The sequence below is a fragment of the Pan troglodytes genome, chromosome 2 (genome assembly GCF_028858775.2).
Source record: "Pan troglodytes isolate AG18354 chromosome 2, NHGRI_mPanTro3-v2.0_pri, whole genome shotgun sequence".
Taxonomy (NCBI): Eukaryota; Metazoa; Chordata; class Mammalia; order Primates; family Hominidae; genus Pan; species Pan troglodytes.
Window position 1 is genome coordinate 122,207,501 of NC_086015.1, and position 24,368 is coordinate 122,231,868.

General features: G+C 36.4%; 1 protein-coding gene across 48 annotated transcripts in view; it reads right to left on the reverse strand.

The window, feature by feature from the left end:
• The window catches only part of IGSF11 (immunoglobulin superfamily member 11), a 446,505-nt gene that overhangs the window by 205,245 nt on the left and 216,892 nt on the right, over nucleotides 1-24,368 (reverse strand). For 16 of the 48 annotated variants that reach the window (XM_001161500.6, XM_063807029.1, XM_063807038.1 and 13 more), the window contains 3 exons: nucleotides 14,926-15,048; nucleotides 13,976-14,126; nucleotides 9,974-12,292 (listed from right to left, as the gene is read on the reverse strand). In XM_001161500.6, the coding sequence (XP_001161500.1) occupies nucleotides 11,851-12,292; nucleotides 13,976-14,126; nucleotides 14,926-15,048 (716 nt within the window). In that variant the 3' untranslated portion in view covers nucleotides 9,974-11,850. Of the gene's footprint in view, nucleotides 1-2,602; nucleotides 3,683-8,541; nucleotides 9,813-9,973; nucleotides 12,293-13,975; nucleotides 14,127-14,925; nucleotides 15,049-24,368 lie in introns of those variants that run through there. The other 32 variants (XM_016941705.4, XM_063807043.1, XM_054680924.2 and 29 more) reach the window with 10 other exon arrangements.

The following is a 24,368-nucleotide window of genomic DNA, read 5'->3' on the forward strand; positions in this document are numbered from 1 at the left end:
ACATTAGAAAATACTATATAGCAATTAGGAGCCAGATTGCCTATATTTGAATCCAGGTCCCAGGTCTGCCCATATGAACTTAGGCTAGTTACTTATCACTTGTACCTCGGTGTTATTGTCTGCAAAATGGGATAGTGTTTGTACCTATCTCATACAGTGGTTGTGAGGATTAAAATGATTTAATAGATGTAAAATGCTTAGAGCAGCACCTGACACGTAGTTTCCTGTTACTCGATACTATTCAGAAGAGGAGAGCTCCAAGCTGGATCCACCTATGAAGCTGCTGGAAACAAGTCTGTTCAATAACAGAGATTGTAAATACTGGACCACAGGCCACACAGACCCACAGGAATGTATAATTAAGCAGGATTTAACTTAAAAAATTCATTGCCGACATATACAATCCAAGAGAGATACAAATAAGCATTTCTGGCTTCTCTTGAAGATTCAAGAGACCTGGCCATCCTGGACCCAAGTCCTACTGACCACTCTTGGTGGGAGCTGAGTAGCTGCTAACCTCTTTAGGCAGGGCATAAATCTCCAAGTCACCATGCTCCCCATCTGGCCCAGTTCTCTCATTTACTTTACCTTCACAGGTATTTCAGGTTGTGATCTCTATACTAAAGGGATTGGGGCTCAGAAATCACAGCCTCGCCTCTACTCACATCATAATACAGGATCAGCACTGTGAAGTTGGAGGGGTGAACACACCTTGATCTCTGGATGACTGAGAGAGGGGAGGTGAAGAAAAGAGTTACAAGCTGGTTGTATGTGAGACTCAGGTCTTCTCTAATCTCTCCAGTAGAACTTCCGTTTTTCTCCTTATAAAACTCAAATACATGACTTAAAAAGTAAACCAGTAACAGCTACAATTTATCTATACCATTTTATATACATTATCTAATGGTATCCTCAGACCTATGATGTAGCAATTATAATCTCCATGTTATATCCCCAGAGAGGCTAAACAGCTTGCCTCAAGTCAGCAGGAAGTGACGGAGCTGGGACTCAAGTGCAGGCCCAGGGTAGCAAAAGGCATCCTTCTACGTAGAATTTCCTCCAAATTCACCATGTCTTCAAAGACCTCTGTGTTCCCCTCGAAACTTCTCGCCTACGGGAATTTCCTCAAACCCATCCTCCCCTGGCAATAGCTCTGACTGTAGAGCTGAAGGTGGTAAGGGAACTAGTGTTTTACGCAAATTGCAAATGCCCTAGGAAACTGATGAGAAAGAATAAAAACGGCTGTGAGACCCCCCCAGTGTGCAGAAATTAAGAGGAGAAAAACTCAAAAAGCTTGACCGCATGGAAAAAATTATTCTAATAGTCTTACAAGTCAGAGATGGTAATTTTATTAAATAATTTTTTTAATGGGCAAAGAATGACTAGAAAGAATAAAGAACTCTTGTCTATGCCAGGCCAAATTTGAGGCAGTACCAAAACCTTTACTATTTATTGGCTATCTTAATGGAAGGACAGTATATGGCAACAGATGAGCAATGCCCTTGGCTCTACATCTTACAAGCTTTATGACCTTGAGCAAGGTACTTAACCCATGAAAGCCTGTTCCTTCATCTGTAAAATCAGCATAATACAGTACTGAAATTGAAAGTGTTGAGGATTCTATGGGATATACACAAAGTGTCCAGTATGCTGTCTAGCATACAGTAGGTGCTCTATAAATGCTCATGTTTTCCCACCCTCTTAATTATCCTCAGCGATTTGAAATTGATAGTAATCAGAAGATAAGTGTGTTATTTTGGAACAAAATGTGAGGAAAAGGGAGATAGGAGAAAGTATTTGGGTAGACAATAATTACCGAGGCTTCTCCTTTCTCTTAAACAAAAAAAGTCCCAAAGTGCTATTTTATATGCAGTAGCACTCAAGTAGTACTTCTGGCAAAAAGGGTTGGAATACTGAGTAGGTGTAAATGACATAGCTATTGCCTAGAAATTTAAAGCTTCTGAACTACTACGAATAATGGCAAATATCAAGTGTTTACTATCACCAGACACCATGATATTCATCTTATGTGCATTATTTCATTCAGTACTCACAATCTCAAAGATAACTATTATTATATTGTTTCTATTTTGTAGATGAAACTGAGCCTTAGAGAATTTTGTAGTTTGTCCAATGTAATGGACAACTGAAGCTCATTCATATATATATATATATATATATATATATATATATATATATACACACACACACACATACATTATATATATATATATAGGCATACAATCTTGTCCAAGCCTCAAATGCAAAACTGCTGCAAATCTGATAAACTGAGGGAGCAACTGATGGATGATAGAGAAATATGGCTTCAATGTAAGTTATAATAAGCTAAATTACCTATTCTAATCTGACCTCCTAAAATTAATCAGGTATCAACTGACCTCACTGTGTTAAATACATAGTAGGCACCTATACTTATTGCTTTGTTTAATAAACTTGTCTCTATCATTAATGTCTTATGATTAAGTCAGAATTTTGTGCCTCGCCTTTACCTAAAATAGGGAAATAATGCCTTCTTCACAAGGAAGCTGTGAGGAAAAGCTATAAATAGCTGTATACACATAGAATTTACAAGTCAACTTTTCTCTGAATTGCATTTATTGTCTCAGCATTTTTTCTGTGAAGTTGAATATCATCTTACTTAACACAAGTGATTTGTCCAAAAGAGGGCTATTTGAAGGCAAAACGAGGAGGATCCCAGATCTTTCTTTTTAGACATTGGTTCAGTCAGACAGAAATATCTACTGAGAAAAGCAACTGACAGATTACTGAATAGTCTGGGAAAAATGTTTAACCACCTCAGTTTCTGAACTTGTAAAATATGAGTGATGATAGCGTCCATGTAGAAGTGTGATAAAATTAATTAGTACTTGAAATGCATTTTTTCATGTACTGCCATGTAATAAGCATAACAGATATTATTTTCACACAAAACCCTTCATAATTACTTAAGATTCTTCCAAACCACTGCATTAAGTATGTTATCTCCACAGCTTTCCCAAACAATACTGCATCTCTAATATAACATCAAATGCCCCCAAGGAACTGGCACAATCATTTGCCACATGAGTAAATGACTCTGATGTGGCCTTGCTTTGGGAATATTCTAATATTTGACTGCTACTTTTAACACTGAAGTTAAGAGACCAAATCATATATTTTCAGTTTCATGAATTTAGCGCATCCTTCAAGCACTTTCTCTGAATACAGCAACGTGTTAAGTGTTGTGACCACAACCAAGATATAGAAGTAGTAGTCCCATATGCTTGAACTTGTATAAACATCCACTCATATACTTACACGACTTGCAACTACTTGCTCACAGATGTGGATCCCTCCTGCAATATGGACTTTTTGAGAATATGGCTGCAGTTACTTCTCTGTTTTTACCTTCAACACCCAGAACAATGTTTAGCACATAATTAAGGATCAAAAATGATTGTGGAATAACTCATTTTATAGTCCAGCAGGAGGGATCAATCATGTACACAAATACAGAAATATAATACAAACTGTGGCAATTCCATTACAGGTAGTAAACGCTATACCTCTTTAGAGAGGACAGTCACTTCTCATTAGACTGAAAAAGAGAATTTATAGAGGACAATGTATTTGAATTGGACTTGTGGTACCAGAAGATTTGGGTGGAGATTATAGCTGGAAGCTGTAGCAGGGGGAAAAATGGAAACAAAAAGAAAAAAATTTACTTCAAGGGAAGGTGAACAGGTCTGGAGCAAAGTTTGCATGTAGAGGAGGCATAGACATTAAGAATGAAAGAGGCAGCGAACTATTTGTGGAAGAAACTAAGTCAAGGCAAGGAGTAACAATTTTATTTAATACACAATTGAGAATCCTTAAAGCTTTCAAATAGTAGGGTACTATAAGATTTGTTTAACTGATGATTATTTCAAAAAGTAATGATTCAGGATTTCTGGTTCCAGCCAAGATGGGATAGGCCCATTACAAACTCCATTTTAAGATGGTCTAGCCTCTTAAAATTAACACAAAATTGACATAACACAACAAGCAAGCATGGGAAGACCCTAAACCGTAGAGAGGCGGCGGACTTCCTGAGGAAGCTGGGATTCCCCCAGTGGGGAGCTGAGCCACTACTTGCACTTAGCATTAACAAGGTGGAAAGAGGTGGTGTAAGGCAGGGCAGGTGACACTGTTTCCTCCTTCCTCTGGTTTCTGCCAATGGGGAGAAACCCTTCACCCTTCACCTACCATCAATAAGCCCAAATGAAGGGGCACTCCACTTCCCTTCCCTGCTCCACTGGTGTCAGCAGGGAATCAGGACATTGGGTTTCTACACTTACCCTATGACAACAAGTGGTGTGGTGTCACCAGGGCCCAGTTTGTATTTCCTCTTAGGAGCAACAATGTGGTGCAACTTGGTGCTCCACTTTCACCAAGAAGGTATAAGCAGAGCCAAAGGAGAAGCCATCCTTCTACCGTGTTCATCTGCACTGAGGCAGTATAAACATTCCACTTCTGAGGGGGTGCTGTCAGTGAGACCCAATGGTAGACTCAACATGTACAGATCCAGAGTCCCATAATATCCAAAGTGTCAAAGAGAAAATAGTCACTCATCCCAAGAACTAGAAAAATCACAACTTCAGTGAGAAAGGACAATCCACATATGCCAACATCAAGATGAATCAGATGCTGAAAGTATCTGACAAGATATTTAATGCAGCCATAAAGTGCTTCAATTATAAATTCTCTTAAAACAAACAGAAAATTTACAAAATGTCAGTAAATAAATAGAAATGAAGTAATACATGCTACTATATATGGATAAATGTAAAAATATTATGCTAAGTGAAATAAGCCACACACGCACATAAAAACAAAACCTCACATATTATATGATACAATTTATAAGACAGGTCCAGAATAGGCAAATCTACAGAGACAGAAAGTAGGTTAGTAGTTTCTGAGGCTAAAGGTGGCATGGAATGAGGACTGTCTGTCAGTGGGTACAGTTTTCTTTTTGGGGTATTGAAAATGTTCAAATATTAAACGGTGGTGATGCTTCTACAACTCTGCATACATATCAAAAACTACTGAAATGTATACTGTATACGAATTAACTTTATGGTATGTAAACTATATTTCAGTATAATTTAATAATCATATTTTATTTAAAAAAGGAATGTCATCAAACTAAAAAGTCCAGTAACTGAAATAATACCTTGCTGCCTGGGTTCAACAGTAGAATGGAAATGACAGAGGAAAGAATCAGCAAATTTGAAGTCAGCTCAACAGAATTTACACGATCTCAATAACAGAGATATAACAGACTGAAAAAAAATAAACAGGGATAATAACAAAAGATCCATCATTGGAGTCTGAGGAAAGATATGAGAGAGTATTTTAAAAGGTAATGGCTGAACACTTCCCAAATTTTTCAGCTGCTGAAAGAAAAGAATTGTCAACCATGATTATGATATCCAGTGAGGGATGAAGGGGAAACAGAGACATTCTCAGACAAACAAAAACTAATAGAATTTGTTGCCAGTATAACTACTTTTAAAGATCGGCTGAAGGGTTTTCTTCAAAGGAAATGACAGAAAAACAAATCTCAGACAATCAGGAAGGAAGGAAGAACAAAATAAACCCAGATGTATGGATGCATACACTGGACTTCTCATCAGTTTTAAAAATCATCCCTGATCATTAAAACAAAAATTATACAACATCTTATACTAAAGAAAAAGATATTTAAAATAGCGAAAGAAAAGGGATGTAAATGGAATTAAGTTTCCACACGTCAAAGTGGTAAAACATTGATACAAACAGACTGGGGTATATTATGTGTCCATGTTTTAATACCTAGAACAAACACTAAAAATACATATGTATATACACAAAGCAATATACTAAAAACACTATAAATAAATCAAGATGGAATCCTACAAGTTATTCAAGTAACCCACAAGAAGGCAAGAAAAGCAAAATGGATAATGAGAAACTGAGGGAGAAAAACAGATCATGCTCTGATTAAAAAGACAATAAGTAAATAATACAAACAATTTTATGCTCACAAAATTGACAGCCTAGAAAAAAATCACAAACCACAAACTAGATGAAATAGTCAACCTTAATAGTCCTATAACCACTAAAGAAATGGTATTAGTCATTTAAAACCTGAAATAGAAATCTCCAAGCACAGATTTCACTCAAGATTTCCATAAACACACACACAAAAATCCTCATCAAAATATTAACAAATCAAATCCAGCAATGTTTAAAAAGAATTATACACCATGACCAAATGGGATTTATTCCAGGTATGCCAGGCTGCTTCAACATTCAAACATCAAACAATGTAACCCAGCACATAAACACACCAGAGAAAAAAAATAATAATTATGTAAATAAATGCAGAAAAAAACATTTAACAAAATTCGACACCCATTCATGATTAAAACTCTCAGAAAACCAATAGAGGGAAACTTCCTCAACTGATAAAAAACATCTACCGAAACCTACACCTAACATCATATTTAATGGTAAAAGAATGAATGCTTTCCCCCTAAGATTGGAAAAAGGGAACATCACTTTTATCTAGCATAGTACTGTTAAGTTCTGGTCATTGCAAGATGGTAAGAAAAAGAAATAAAAGGCACACAGTTTGAAGGGGAAGAAATAAAACTACACCTATTTTCAAATGACATGATATTGTATGTAGAAAATCCCAAGTAATCTATAAAGAAGTTTAAAAAAAAAACCTCAGAAGACACAAATCAGCAAGGTTGCAAAATACAAAACCAACCACATAGAATCCAATCATTTAATCCAATCATAAAACCAACATTTAAAAAACAGAATCATTTACAATTGCTTCAAAAAATTAAATACTTACGTGTAAGTCCAATAAAACATGTATCATATCTGTGTCATAAAAGTTATAAAATGCGAATGAAATAAAATTAAAGAAGACTTAAATGAAGAGACATTGTGTTCACGGCTAAGAAAACTCAACATAGTAAAGATGTCAATTCTTCTCAAAATGGATTCTATAGGCTTCAATGTAATTCATATATGAAAATGGCAAGGTGTTTTGTAGACACAGACCACCTTATTTCTAAAATTTACAAAGGCACAGACCTAGAATAGTTAATGTAACTTTGAAAAAAAAAGAACCAAGTGGGAGAAACCACTCCACCAGATTTTGTTAAGGCTTACTAAATTGCTACAGTTATCACCACAGTATTGATGGAGGGGCTGACACACACACAAATCAGTGGAACAGCTAGAAGACTCTGAAAGAGATTCACACAAATATGTCTAAGTGATTTTTTACAAAGGTGCAAAAGCAATTCACTGAAGGAAGGACAGGCTTCAACAAATGTTACTGGAGCAACTGGACATCCGTAGACAAAAATATAAACCTCAACCTAAACCTTATTATTTTATAAATTAACTAAAAATGAATCACAGAATTAAATGTAAAACTCTAAAATTTTTATGAAAAAAAACAGAAAATCTTCAGAACCCAGGCAGGTCTAGGCAAAAATTTAGACTTGACATCAGATGTACAACCCAAAAAAGGAAAAATTAAATTGCACCTCATCAAAATGTAAAACTTTTGCTTTATGAAAAACTGAAGAGAATGAAAAAGCTATAAACTGGGAGAAAATATTTGCAAACAATATATTCAATAAAGGATTTGTATCTAGAATATGTAAAAACCTCTCAAAACTCAACAGTAAAAAAAAAAAAAAGCGTTCTAGAAAATGGGCAAAAGACACAAGCAGATATTTATTGAAGAGGATGTAGAGATGACAAGCACATGAAAAGATGTGCTTAGCCATCAAGGAAGTGTGAATTTAAACCATTATCACAAATTTCACATGTTCTCACTCATAGGAGTCAAAATGAGTTAAAAATTAACACAATTGTTCTCATAAAGATAGAAAGTAGAACGATGATGATCAGAGGAAGGGTGGCAGGTAGTGGGGGAAAGTGGGAATGGTTTAGGTGCAAAAATATAGTTAGAATGAATAAGATCTAGTATTTGATAGCATAACAGGTTGTCTATAGTCAACAAAAATTTACTGTTATCTTTTTAAATAACTAAAAGAGTAAAATTGGAATGTTCTTAACACAAAGAAATAATAAATGCTTGGGGTGATGGATACCCCAATTATCCCAATGTATCATACATTGTGTGCTTGTATCAAAACATCACATGTACTCCACAAATATATATAACTATTATGTACCAAAAATAACTTAATAAAAGTTTTTAAAACCACCATAAGATACGATATCACTACATACCTATCAAAATGGCTACATGTAAATTTTTGATAATATCAAATGCTGTCAAGGATTCAGGGAAACTGGGTCACTCAGACGGCTGAAAGAATTGTAAAATTATATGGCCACCCCGGAAAACAGTATGTCATTTTCTTTCAAAACTAAACATGTACTTCCCACATGCAACCCAGAAACTGCACTCCTGGACATTTATCCCAGAAAAATGAAAACTTATGTTCACACACAAACCTATGCACACGTTTATAGCAGATTTATTCCTGATAGCCAAAAACTAGAAACAACGCAAATATCCTTCATATCATCCAATGGGTAAAATAAACTGTGCTACCTCTTCTGTACCATGGGAAACTACGCGGCAATAAAATGGAATGGATTATTGATACATGCTACAACTTGAATGGATCTCAAAGAAATTATTCTGAGCAAAAAAATTTAAAAAAGCAAAAGCCAGTCCTCATACTGCATTCCACTTATATAGCATTCTCAAAATAACAAAATTAGAGAGATGAAGAACAGACAGTGATTGGTAGGAATTAGGGACTTGGGAAGGAGGGTGGTGGCTATGACTATGAAAGGGTAGCATAAGGAATCCTATATCCTGACTGTGGTGTTGGTCACATGAAATGTACATGACATTATTGAAAGCTGAAACCCTAGGAACAGAAATCAGGTCAGTGATTGCTAGAGAGCGGTTGGGGAGAGTGGTTTAATTACAAGGTAAGGAGGGGATTTTTGAGGGTGATGGAAATATTCTGTATCTTGATTGTAGTGGCTGTTACATTCATCATACATCGCACACACATCACTTTAAAATGGTGAATTTTACTGTATGCAAAATATGCCTCAATAAACAACAAAAAAAATCTGTTTGTAAATAAATGAATGTAAATACTCCAAAATGTTAAGAGTGGCATTCCGTAGGTGGGAGTATATTACTTGTTGATTTTTAAATCTTTTTTCAGTATTCTGTATTACTTTTTAAATAAATAAAAACTAATAAAAGTTTTTAAAAAATCTACACGTGTGATAAACCTGTATATAACTAAATGTGCACATACACACGAGTGCATGTACAAGTGTTGAAATCTGAATATGGCTGATAAATTATATCCATGTCAACTTGTGATACTGTACAATAATTATGCAAGATGTTACCATTGGGAGAAATAGGTAAAAGGTATATGACTTCTCTATTATTTCTTACAACTGCATGTAAAAGTATTATTATCTCAAAATAAAAAGTTAAAACAAAGGAATGATCCAGTACACATCAAGAGCTACAATCATGCTCATAACTCGACTTAGCAATTTCGATTCAGAAATCAGCATTTATCTACTCAACACCCACATGAGGCACTGTGGTAGGTGATGGAGATTCAGTGGTGAAAAAGGCAAGCATAGAGACTGTCTTCATGAACTTTCACTCTAGGAAATGGGAAAATAGCTCAATGTATGAAGAAGGTCATTAATCTTCAGTCATATGGGTAAGAACTGGAATCAAACTAAATTTAAGAGAAAGATTAAGTCATTTTTGGAATAGCATGTGCCTGTTAAAATAATTATAAATATTATTTAACAGGATGGAGAAAATCTTGTAACATTAAAGAGAATATTAAGTTTTAAAATGACATACTCGTTAGTATTGATAATTAATGACAACTTATTTTATATGAATAAAATTTTATTGAATTTTAGATAATTAGAAAGAATAAAGAAATGCAAGATAAATGCTTTCTAAACAGCATCTGATAGCATCATCTTTTCAGTGTCATGGTATTTTCACTTCTTTATAAAAAGTATAGACATTCATTTATTTAAATTTTTACAAAGTAAGAACCATCAAATGGAAAAAAAAAATAAGTAATGCTAAAGTAAATTCAGCTTTTTATCAATACTGAAATGGTTGGCAATGGTTAGGTTCTGAGTGTAGCCTTCTTGGAAAAACAGTGTTTGCAGCAGCTGTTGGTTTCCATTCATTCACATAACTGAAAAAAATGTCAGGAAGCCACTCCCTGTGAAGACTACGCTTGCAGAAGAGAGCAAAAAGTATGGTGGTAAGAGGGAGTAAGAGAACACATCCAGAAAGAAAAGACACTCTTATTGAGACATGGGATGAGTATCATAAGTAATCTAGGAAACAAATCTGGGAAGAAATTTGTGGGTTGCTTAAGTGTGGTTAAGGCAAGACAGTCACTAATACAGGTATGGCCAGATCTACATAGCACAAAATAAAGTGGGGGAGTTTGTAAATTAATCTGGTGAACCGCAAGGCCAGCCAAGCCAGGTAGTAACCACAAAAGTAATCTCTTTACAGTGATGTAAAATGCATCTGGGCAACACTGCAACCCTGAGCTGACACAAATGTAGGGTAGACACTTCCAGGAGCACACCAGAAGATAACACCTTTAGTCTCAGTCTTACCTCTTTTGCAAAAAGCATTATTTCGAAAAACGAAACAAAACAAAAAAACGTCTGCCCTCCCTGACAAGTAAGTTAACCTCTACTTGTCAAATAAGGAGAAAGTTACATACCTCAGTACAAAAGGCATCAGGTGCTGCCCTCATTAATAGTAACCTACTGTAATAGCAAGGGAGATCTGAACAACCTTGCTCTGAGAGGCTGCCCAGCAAGGCTACAACCCCTTAGCCCTACCTTCCTGCCCACACAACCTAGCTCGGTCATGATATGCTGGACCTCTATGAGCTCACTAAATACAACCATTGAACAAGGTATTATACAACAGTCTTTTCTTTCTTAGCCCAATGCCTCTCATGTATTTTTAAAAAAAAGCCTTTTATAAAAAAATATTTTTCCAGGAAAAAATAAACAGTAATTGCCATGGACCTGTAACAGATCCTAGAATAACACAGACAGGCAAGAATCTGTCAATATAGCAATATTCCACATATGAAATTCATGGTTCAGGAAGAGATAAATAAATAAATATGAAGGGGCTTCTCAAAGACGTTTCCTTTGTCTTCCCCCATTTCTTACTGAATTTTGCTCATGTAAAAAGTTTTGATTATATGATAGAAGAGTCAGCCCTGTTGGGACCAATATTAACCATTTATACCATTAAGCCCTCTATATAACGAGGGAATTGGGAGAGACGGAACATATCACAGGGTTGCTTGTTATTTTCTTAAAGACACCTACCTTTTAAAATAATTTCAATATTTAAACTCCATCTGGCACTTTAGTCTCTTAAAAATTATTAAGTTAGGCATGAAGAACAAGCCCATCTGGGCGGCAGTTTGGATTTTAAGTGCTATTCTGCTCTTATATCTTTTTCCTTGGCTTGGCACATCTTTGAGATCCAGCAGAATCCCAGGACATCTGTGGTGGGGAAGCAAGTCTTCATGATGGAGCATTCCAGTCCATTTTACACATCTTAGTGGCCAAGTAACAGCACTGTCTTCTTCTTTGTGCATTTTACTAATTATAAGGAAGTGTTTCTTTCCCAGCACTCCCCACCCCACCCTCCCCCTTGTATGAGGGCATTCCATTTATTCATTTCTGAACACAACATTTCCTCATGTCCTATACCAAGGACCCGGCCCGACTCTGGGCTGGTACCATGACAGGTACTGCACCAATTCGTTCCAGCGTTGCGTGGCTGATGGTGTAGGAATGAGTGTGTGGAGGCCGAGGCTTCCTACTGACTGAGCCATTGCTCCTGGACATCACCTGTGGTGATGACCCTCTGTTGGCTGTCACTACCAGAGTCTTATGTTGACCCGGGACCAGATGGGTCCCATTAGCATAAATGGATGGTATGTTGGCATTGCCTGAGTGGAAAGAGAAAGACTGGCCCAAGTCACTGAAGTGGTTGACTGACTCTGTGTTTCTATGAACTTTTGGATTGTTGCTCCAGTATCGACTGTTGTAGGTATTGGAAGAGGTTAGTGTGTTGTTGTCCGAGGAGGAAATCTCAGTGTGAAATGCTTTGGCAGAAGAACACTTGGGTGGAAGATCATCCTCTCTGAAAGGAACAAAATAAAGTCGTCATTAGGATTTACTTCAAGTTAATCCTATCCTCCTACCCTGGAATCTTTCTTTTCATGTTAGGGCTTATACATCCAAAAAACAAATCCAGGAGAGACTACTCCATCGTGAAAGCAGGCATGGCAACCCTGGATGGCCTCAGCTTTGGTATCCATTCCCTTTGAGACAACGGTCAAGAAAATCTCTCCTCAGCTTCTCAGTCTCCAACAGTAGAAAAGGAAATCTCAGATCTCTCAGAGAATGTCTCTTCCAATACAACTTTTAAACATATATGTAAATAACATTCACATAAATATGTTTATATATCATATAGTAAATACATAACAAATCTTGCTTTATATATATAGTAAATATTTAGTATCTTGCTTTATATATATAGTATTCATATATAGTAAATATTTATTCACACATAAATATTTACTGTAAGTAGGAAATTAGTCCATGAAGAAATCTACTAAACTAGGTGCCATAAAATAGCTGGGAAATCAAACTATAGGTATGCAGAACTTAAAGAAATAATCAGAGTTGGCCTGATTGTATTACCCTTTGGAGTTTGAGAAATCACCGTGGGGTGCTGATGAGAGGTTTTCCTCAGTAATCTTATCCTGGGGTAGACTCTATCCCTGCATATGGCCCAAACACTTAAGAATTACAACAGTCTAAAAGAAGTCATTTATTTAATTTAAGATGCTAACCAATTCATTTAACATTTATTGGGTACACTTTACAATATGTTTCACGTAAAAAAGACACAAACCCTACAAAGAAACCTATAGTCAATGAGGGTAGTAATCAATGCAAGAATGTTTACGAGTCTGAAAGGTTAGGCAAGGGGCTAAAGACAACTTATGTGAGGAGGTGATGCCTGGCCTAATCTAGAATCAGATCAAGGAATTTAGTAAAGAGATGGATCAAATGAAAAGCATGGTCCAGGAAGAGAGCAGAGGCTTGAGCAAAAGCCCCGAGCAATGGGAAAATGCAGGACAGACTGGAAGGCAAAGTGAGCTGAGAGTGATGAGAGAGAAGATACGCAGGCAAGAATCAGATCCTGTAAGGCTGTGGTATGTCTCACTATGGAGACTGGAGTCATTACAGCATTTTCAATAAAGATATGCCATGATGAAATCTGAGACTCAGCCCGAACCCTCAAATCTCCCCAGTATGACTAGAGTCACTTTTCTTTAAAGATGATGTTGGCATTGTTTTCTTAAGATGTTCATATTCTTGTCTGAACTACCTTTCTGAGCCATAGTGCTGTGGTCTGACTGTGTACAGGCACTGATATGCTCTTACGGAGTTCCTTCTTGCTTTATGTTCACATCTATTATAAATGTCAATAGTAAACACGTTTTAGACACTACCTTTCCCATTGTGGCAGCCACCTAACCCTGCCTACCCTGGAGACACGGAAGAGAAGGAGAACTCTTCATTTGTATCCTCCTAGTTGGGCACATGCTGGACCTTTCCCTCCTTCATGATCCAGTGAATAAAGCTGAGTAGTACCATGAAGAAAAGTGATATACAAGAAAATACCATTTAGCCACTTTAATAATCTCGGCCATCAGAGTTTTATGATTAGCAGATATATCTTAACTGACACAAATGAATAGAAGTACACAATGGCTATGCAGGACAAATTTTTAAAATCTGACATACAAACCTTATTTCATTAGGAATTTCTTCTTCTTCCTCCTCTTTATTTTTGCTTCTCCAGTAAAAGAATGCCCCTAAAATTAGTGCAATGCAAAAAATGATAATAACTGCACCAGTGCCAATGGCTCCAGCTATTAGTCCAATGTTCCTGGGCTGGGCTGCAAAATATATTTAAGATATATTTAAAGAAAAGAGAAAGAGAGAAATAGCATATACCCATGCAACTGTAATAAGCACATAAGCTTACTAAATAATCTGCTTAAAACGTATAAAACTCTCTAAATAATCTTTCATCTATATAAAGTTAAACCTCAATTAACTTTCTCTATTGTCAGTGGCTAGGACTAACACATAGTAGGCTCTGAACATATTTTGAATGAATAAACAATTAAATGACTTGCACATTTTAGGAGAACAATACCCACATTAGGTAACAGACAGCACCAATCTAACTTGCCTGATCTACCCTACATGAATGCTGGAAACTAGGGGATATCCTTCTACCTCAACCCAGCCAGATCACTCCCTTTTGCAACTGGAATTCAAATATCCCAGAATTCTCAACTAAAGAGAAGTTTTCTACACTGCCATTTATAACCTAGACACCCCAAAATTTTGCAGATAAAAGAAACAAGGAAAAAACAGAAGAAAGTCTTACTATACTCATAAGATTATTACCATTTTTATAATGTCTATAGCATTATACAATAAGAAACTATCCAACTTTATTGATCCTGAGGAGAAAGATATTTTTTCATAAAGATTATCATATTGCTGAGGCTGGAAAGTATACTAAAACATTTATAAACAATTTTCAATAATAATTAAAACCAAAACAATTTCTATTTAATCTTCAGATAACCTTAAGACAATTCAGCAGAACCCTTCATTTTCTGGTATAACAAAGGTCTTAGAGTTTCAGACCCATGGTTGACATCAGAATTTCCATATGCTTACGTGAAATAACCTGGAGATCCAGAAGACAGGTGCTGGTTCCAATAGCATTAGAAGCCACGCACTGGTACAAACCTGAAGACAGGGCACTGATGTTCCGGATGGTGACTGTTCCCTGGACCTGGTCTGTCACAAAAATAATAACTGAGTGAGGATTTGGCGGGACTAATAGCAAAACCAAAGAAATCAGCAGAAGACCATAAAAACAGACGAACACTGGAGAGCTATCAATAAATTTCTTTTTTGTGGGGGTAGGGTGAGAAATTATTGGTTCATGAATGTTAAAGACTAAAACTACTATATCACTTTAAAGACCTGGAACTTTGGAGGGCTGTCCTAAATCAGAACAATCTTAAAACTGAATCTGCAGGTAAGCATGTAAAGTCCTAAATGTTAGTAGACTTCCCTGAGGAAATGGTAGCTAATACTTATCCTAGGGAATTTAAGGTAACACCAAATTCTAGTTCTGAGGAACTGCAATAACATAAAGATCATGTTAAACTTATAATAACTTTAACCTCATACCTGATGAAGAAAATATCAAATTTGTGCTGTAAGGTATAGACTGTTACTCCCTAACAACAATAATTACAGTTGTTTGTGTTAGCTCAGATCCTCCAAGAAGCAGACACCAAAACAAGTGTGAGGTTGCCTGGAGGAAATACCAGTAAAGGAAATGTGAGAGGAAGCTGCAGAAGGCAGGGAGAGCCTCAGACTTCGGTGTAGATCTCACCACTCACTGTCAAGGGGACAGGGAAGCAAGGAAGATTGGGTAGGAAGAGTCTCAGGCTGCAACACAGTTTTATGGAAGTGTCCACCAGGCAGATGGGGAGTGCCTGAGCCAAAGTCACCTGTTAAGGGAGTCCCATGCTTTGCAGAAATAGGCCTGCATTAGGCCCTAACCCTAACCCTAACTCCTCATCACTGGCTGGGAGCAGCCCAGGGGAAGCTTGGTCTTGGTGCAAAGCAGTGGTGGATCTACAGGGGAAGCAGCATGGCTTTCAGTCAATTATGTTCCCCACATCAGGAGTTTGAATAACAAATTTTCAAGACCACTGCACTGGTATTGCCAAGAAATGCTTCAATAGTTCACATTTTAGTAATTCATCAACATTAGCATAGTTTGATTATTTATTCCTATAAAATACAAATGACTTACAGGAATAACTTTAAAAAGTTAATAGTTATTAGTATGTTCCAGGCATTGGGTAAGCTTTTATATGTATTATTTCAATCTTTACAATTACCCTGAGGTATTTTTATTATTAATCTCATTGAACAGTCAAGGAGACTGAAGCTTTAGATGTTTAATAAGATTACACAGCTGGTTGTTAGGAAATTCAATTGGATGAAGGGGCTGTCTCACCTCTAAGCTCTAGGCTTCACTGCCCTCCTTATGCAGGAAAGAGAATACATTCTGTCATCTCAACCATTCAAAATAGCTGCAAATTTAGAAGTAAATGGAAAAGCCTCCTAACAGGACAAGTAAAAAAATATTCTGACACAAAGTCCAAGTATGCCTGGGGCAACACCTAGAGCTATCCCCATCCTGGGTTACTTATTTTTACATGGAACTAAGATTTAGTTAACTGGTTTCTGCTGGCAATCATCATCTCTATCTAGATCAAAGGCAGAAGCAGACACGAGGAGTCAGCAAAAGCAGATCTGAGTAAAGTGTGCAGCATTTATTAATTCATTCATTTAATAAATAAATATTTATTGAGCATCTTCCTTTGTGCTTGGTTTTCTGAGGATGGTGATAAAATAATGAACAAGACAGGCCCAGTCCCTTACCCTAATGAGACAAGTATACACACAATTACAATATATGGAATAAGTGCCAGCCAGTGCTAGAGAACAGAGGGTGATAGGGGAGCATACAGGAGGGACATCTAATGAGGGATTGAGAAATCAAATAGACTACAGGGGAGGAGAAAATAATTGCTGTCTCAGAAATTGCCAGGCACACAGAAAGGTGCTAAATAAAAGTGATCAATAAATAAAAGAGCTGCCTACTCTTTAGTGTCTGTTGTGTACCACATACACTGCACTAACAGCATTAAATATGCCTCATTTAATGTTCGTAACAAGCTTATGTTCTATATTCCCTACTTTTCAAAGATAAGACAACTCAAAAAAGCTATGAAATTTGTCCAAGATCACAGAGTACACAAGTAGCAGCAATCTATAAAATGAGGTTTGTCCAAGTCCAAAGCTTATACTCACCATACATATACTTGGCACTCTAGTAAGGCATTTAAAACCACATTATTCTAGAGGATGCATCTATAGAATATTTCCTGACCAATAAATGTTCCAATGCTGTTAGTAATATAAACTAAGCGATGTGCCTATCTCCCTGTTCATGTACACATGTACTAATATCATCAACGCAAGAAAACCATAATCTCTGGGCAATCAACCACATAATTTGTGTTCCTGGGGTTTTTGTTGTTGTTGTTGGTAGCGGTGGTGGTGGGTTTTCTGCTAAGCTCTGGAATTCTAAAAATTTGATGAGCTCACACCAAACTGGTAATTTTGTTGACATTTCCAGGGACAATTTGGGAAATTTTAAACAGCTCCTCTATGCAGCATTCTGGCATGTAGAAAGAGGTAAACTGTAAAGACTCTTGCTTTGAAAAGTTATTTTTAAAAGGCGAAGTCAATGTCTTCCTTTTGTCTCTATAGATGCCAATACTATGAGCATGTTTCTGTAAGATAATATTATTAAATGAAGTTGATATACCATGGTAGATTTAACTTGGAATATAATCAGGGAAGGAGACAGGTACATTGATAACAGAAGATTAACCAGAACAAAACAGCCCTGTTTATGTAGACAAGGCAAAATAGAGAAGGGAGCAACTCCAGGAAACAGCAGACTGTTTGCAGCCACAAAGCACATAGCCCTTCCCAAAACTAGCAGGCTAATTCTGCCATCTGTCATTTCACTTGGTCTGCTCAGGCAGGGAAGTAGTTTTCTGAAATAGAGAATAAATATTTTTTTGAGCTTCTTTTAAAGAATAGGGAAAGTTCAATGGCATGAAACTACATAGTTTGGGGAACTCAAAGGACCTCACACTCCACTGTTTTAGTTCATAGCAACTATGCACTTGGTTCACCAGCTACGTATCTGGCACAGAAGGCCTTTCTGAATTAGAAAAAAACAAATGTTAGTGTACATTTCCAGTTCCGTCCTTTCTCCTTAGTTCCAGAATGCTGCCTCTGGCTGCCTAGTAGCTGATGTATCTGCTAAGAGCATGTTCCAGTTAGACAGCCTAAGTTTGAGTCTATTCTACCTACTACTGGTCATATGGTCTTGAGTGTGTTCCCTGTTCTTCATCTATATTTTAGTTTCCTCATCTGTAATATGGAGCTACCAAAGTGCCTACAAATCGTAGATTACTGTGAGGACTAAATGAAAGGTTAGTATAGTATTTCCATGTGGGAATTCCTTCCTGGTACTTCTAGGGGAACTGATATATTTTTCCGAATCATAAAAAAATTCAGTCAAGAAATATGAAAAATGTCTAGTGTCTCCCAATGGATATTAATTCCCAATAGATATTGATCTTCAGGATTTGAAGAGTTAGCTAAGAATTCTTAAATCATAATTACGTATTTTCATATGATTTATATATTTTAAATAATGAGTAACTATAATAAACTGAACATTTCTTATATAAAAGTTTCAGAAGTATTCTGTAGGCTATATAATAATGGATGTATACTTTATTGTTATTTGAATGAATATGTTACATCAAAATTATATATTTCAATAATATGTAAAAATGATCCTAACCTGAAAAAGATATTTAATTTTTTAAAAATTGTAAATAAAGGGAAATACAAAATAAATGTCAAAAATCTGTGGAAAAACTTAAAGATGACATCACAAATACTTAATATCAAACTCTATTAAAGATAAATTTAAAATATAACATTGGACACAGAAAATTTTATTTCCTTTTGTGTTGATGCTGGCTGAATTAAGGCATAGATGGAGAAGGTACAGGGAAAGAACCTGTTCCCATTAATAGAATTTCCAAGGGCACCGTCCAGATGGATGTTAGGATACATCCTGCTTCACAGCAGCTCAGTGCCTTTAGACAATGATAAAAATATTTTGTCTGTTTGCCCTGATTTTGGTTTGGCATTGAAACAGATATTGCTTTTGCCAAATGAGATTTTAAATTCATTTCTGATGTCATGTTAGTATACTGCAGAGCAACATTCTCATCCTCTTCTATTTGTGTTTCTGCCATTCAAGTATTCACAAGGAGCTGAAGCTTATAGCAAATATTCAAACTTGTGAAAACACCAATGAACATTACTCAGCATTATTTGAATAATGTAGTGTGTATAAATACATTAGTATTTCTTTGCAAGAATGATTCACCATTAGCAACATACAAGAAGGCCATGACCACACACTTATCACATGGCAAAAGCTACAAGCAAGACCAACTAATTAGATTTTGACTGCTTCTCTCCTACCCACTTCTGTTGACTCTGCTTTTAGGTTTAACTGGACATCAAGATTCTTCTGAATCAGTATATCTCTATGTTGACTGTTTCTCTCCTACCCACTTCTGTTGACTCTGCTTTTAGGTTTAACTGGACATCAAGATTCTTCTGAATCAGTATATCTCTATGTTGACTGTTGCTCTTTAATTCTCAAAGAATGGCACATGGTGTTCAAGAAATGTTACCATTATCATTATTTCAATCCCCATATAGAGGTCCCAGGAGACCACTAACTCACTGCTTTCCTCAAGCAAACTTCTACAAATTTCTCTTCTGAGTTAAGATGGTTACTGTTGATTCAGTGCCCCACAACAGGAATCTGAGTTAACTCTGACTCTTCTGAGTTTAAACATCTAATAGAGCCCCATATATTGTAATATTTTCCTCAGTCTCTCTTGAATCTTACCCTCCCCCACTGTGCCTTCTCCACCCCTGTCACTAGGGACTTAGTTCAGGTCCTTTTCATTTCTTGATGGGGCTATTAACAAAGCCTTCCATTTATGACTGGCTGCCAATCTTTCAGCCTGATTACTGACACAGTTTCTAAAATGCGTATCTGGTGATCTTCTCTTGTTTATAAATGTCAGCGCATCTCTACAGTTAAAGATAACATCCAAACTCCTTGCATATTGTATAAAGCCTTTCACAATCTGGACTTCACCTTTTCCAGCTCCTCTCTGGTCAAATCCCCACGAACCTTTATGTCAGCTTCACAGATCTTCTCACTAAAAATGTCAAACTTTTACACTTGCAAGATTTTGCAAGCATGGTTCCCTGTATTTATAATACCCACTTTTAACCAGTAAAACTTCTATCCATCATTTAAGAACCTTTTCCTGCTTGGGAATCCTTTTCCCTATAAAGTTCTTCCTGGACTCTTCAGGAACAAGTAATATTTCTATCATTTAAATTTTATAGCACTGCATACATTTTTATAGCATTAACATGTAGTGCTATGATTTTCTCTTTATATCTGTCTCCTCCATTAGGCAGTGAGCTCTAGGATGGAGATATGTTTCCTTGTATTTCTCCACCTGCCCCAACACTCAACTCTGAAGCAGTTGCAGAGTAAGGTGTATGTTTACGTGTGTGTGCACACACACACATATATGTAAAAATGAATGAATATATACACAAATTAATATAGTTATAACTGTTGACATTTAATCTTTTAAAAAAGAGGAAGTACTGAACACTATATGGGGTTTGCTTCTTTATGTCAGAGGGCAAAAAAAAAGGGAGAAAAAACTCAACTTCAGTTAGAATAACATCTTGATGAAGGAGAAATAAGCACTCATTTATTCAGCACTTTTAGTGGGTGAAAATTTTTCTGCTCCCCATGAAAAAAATTATGGAACCACTCTTACTGGGAGGGGAAACAGCAGTGTCAGTTCAAGAAACAGAATCAGGCTGCGTGTGGTGGCTCACACCTATAGTCCCAGCACTTTGGGAGGCCGAGGCATTTGAGACCAGCTTGGTCAACATAGCAAGGCCCCGTCAGGACACTAAGGCAGGAAGATAACTTGAGCCCAGGAGTGTGAGGTTACAGTAAGCTGTCATCATGCCACTGTACTCCAGCCTGGGTGGGTAACAGAGTAAGACTTTGTCTCTAAAAAATGAGAGGAGAGAGAGAGAGAGAACAAAGAGGAGAGAGGAGAGAGAAGAGACAGAAAGTGAGAGAGAGGAGAGGAGACACAGAGAGAGAGAGAGAGAGAGAGAGAGAGAGAGGGAATATCAAGATTCCTGAGTGTTACAACCACGCCAAAAGAATTTTAGTCCTTCCTATCAGTTTTGGGCAAACCTGGTCTCTTCTAGGAGCCTCAGTCTTCTCCCTTGTAACATGAGAGTGGGACCATGGTGATATTTAAGATACTCTCCTGCTACAGCTATGATCTCTAAAGATCTACACAGAGTTCACAGGCAAGCAGGAGAGATAATTATCTCTCTTCACTGTATTAAATTATGAAAGGATGAGGAAAACAGAGGATTTCTTACAAACCATGAAAGAAAAATGTATAATCTAGTTTCAGAAAATGTTAACCATTAATAATGAAAATAAATACACTATACTTTATATTTACCAAGATAAAAGAATGGATAGAAAATGAATTGCCATTATTTGCATACAATTTTTAAAAACACATTTTAAAGTTCTCTGTGCATCTTTAAAGTGTGAAGGTTATTCTCCCCTTTAAGTCAGAAGGGAGGTGTTTTTTTTCTAATTATCCCTCAGCTTTCCTTTCTGAGTTCAAGTTTTACTGACCATTGTGAGAAACAACTGTGCTTATCTCCATCCTTGGTTGCCAAGAAGCTGCAGGACTTGGAGAGTGGGTGTCATTCCAGGAAGGAATGCCACTCCATGGCTTGATATGCAGCTCCTGTGAGCTAGCTCCAGCCCTGGATTTTCAATTGCTGCAGGACAAATCCCGTGTTGCCTCACATCTCCAATCATCTCACTCACCAGTACAGGGCCCAGCCGCCCGACCACACTCACTGTATGGACAATCATCCCTTTCCTGTTTTGCTCATCCCTTCATCTTCCCAAAACCTTTAGAGCTGTTGGCAGAAACAGATAGAAAACATAACCTACAGCTTTAGAGAAACTATAGAACAATCCAGGTGAAGCGTTCACATGAGGAAAACAGGAAAGGAATGTCACCATGAAGAAAAGTTAACTACACAACAAACAGGAGGATTAGCATACAAAGAGCATAAAGTTATGTGAAGGTCACTATAAAATTAGTATGCTTAAAATTATTAAACATATACAGAATAGTCACCATAATAAAAGAGGATGATGCCATGAAGAGACAAAAGCAACATAGAAATAGCCAGGTGCTGTGGCTCACATCTGTAATCCCAGCTACTCGGGAGGCTGAGGTAGGAGGATTGCTTAAGGGCCAGGAGTTTGAAGTTGCAGTGAGCAGTGATTGTGCCACTGCACTGCAGCCTGGATGACAGAACGAGACTCCATCTCTTAAAAAAAGGAAAGAAAAGAAGAAAATAAATTCCAAAACTCAGTGGATAAGCTGAACAGCCATCAGAGTAGAAGAGAGAACAGGTGATCTGGAAAAATAAAAAACAAAAACCAAAACAAAACCAGAATGCCACACAGAAAGGTAAAGAAGGTAAAGACATTTACAGATAAGCAAAGGATTAAAAAAACATGGTTTACAGAATTAAAAGACTAAACCAAGAGCTAACAGGAAACAATAAAGGAAGAAGAGAAAAGGCTATATTCAAAAATATAAGGACAGAGATTTTTCCAGAAGTGACAAAAAATACAATCTCTCAATTTAAGAAGCACCATAAGCCCATAGCAGGATTAATAAAAATTAACACATACCTAAAATATATTCTAGGATCTACAGAACACCAAGTACAAAACAACTGCAAAAAGCAAAGGAAGGAAAACACAAATGCCTACAGACTACCAGCAGATTTCTCAACAGAAACAAGAAAGGTGGGAAGAAAATGAAACATTTTCAAATTCTTGAGAAACAATAACTGATAACCTAGCATTTATACTCACTAAACTGCATTACAGAGTGTAGGGAAAAAAGATATTTTCAGAAAAACAAACATGAGAACAACAACACTCATAGATCATCAATGTAATACCTACTGAAGGGTGTGTGTACTTCACTATAAGAAAATGGAACACAGAAAAAATGACTGTGATGAAAGAAGCAATGGAGCAAAAAAACTGGCAAACTTTTGGGTAAATCTAAATAAAACTGAAATGTATATGTAAACGATGAAAATGGGGATGATTAATAAGGAGAAAAGTTAAAAATAAGGTGGAACAAATATACTAAAGCCAAGAAAATAACTAAAATGCAGACAATAAAAACACAGAAATTAAACATATCAGACAGAAGCTGAGAGTTACGGTGGACAGAATGAAAAGGTCCAAAAAATGGCTAATAGGAGAGAAGAGAAAGAACTGATGAGACGAAATATTCACAAGGATTAGGGAAAACGGAAGAAAGACAGCTTTCTATGGTCCTATTATTTGGACAGAGAGTAGAGTTTTTTTTACTTCTAGACTACATTAAATCAAGTATGCATTTGAGAACTTTAAGAATAAGCACTAAGAGAAATACACTTATAACTTTGAAAGTAGAGGAGAAAAAATATTATAAAGAATATTCAAATAATCAGTAGAAGATATGGGAAGAGGGGGCATAAAGAAAAAAGCTTAATAAATAGAAAACCTCCAATAAAATATTAGACATTGAACCATACCCATAATCAATGATTTCAGAGGACAGAAGCTCTCAGATTACAGATTGAAAACCCAACTAAATCCAGATATATGTTGTTTATAAGCAATACACCTAAAACATAAAGCATGGAGAACTGAATGCCAATGAACCATACAATAGAAACGTACCAACAAGAATTGACCAAAGAAAGCCACTGCATCTTTTAATTTTAATAATTAAAAATAACACAAAAAGCTTATTAAACATAGAGAAATAATGAAATATAACAAGCTTGTAAGCATCTAATGACACAGACTCAAGATGGGTAAAGAAAATTGGCATAATTATAAGAACAAATTGACAAATCCACAGTCTTACAGTGTGATTTTTAAATACATATTTCTCATAATAACATAGCTGAAGCATGTAAAATATTGCTAAAGATATAGCATATTGAATAATACAATTATAATGCTTCCTATGCAATGCATGTACAAATACCCTAACACCTGCAATATAATGGCTCTTAAATTCTCCACCTTGCTGGCTGCACTCCAAACACACTGGCCTCTTTGATATTCATCAAGTACATGGGCACATGCCTGCCTCAAAGCCTTCATATGTCCATTCCCTCTACCTGGAATGCTCTCCAGTCCCCATATTCACATGGCTCATTCCTTCATTATCTTTAAATATTTATTAGAATATAAT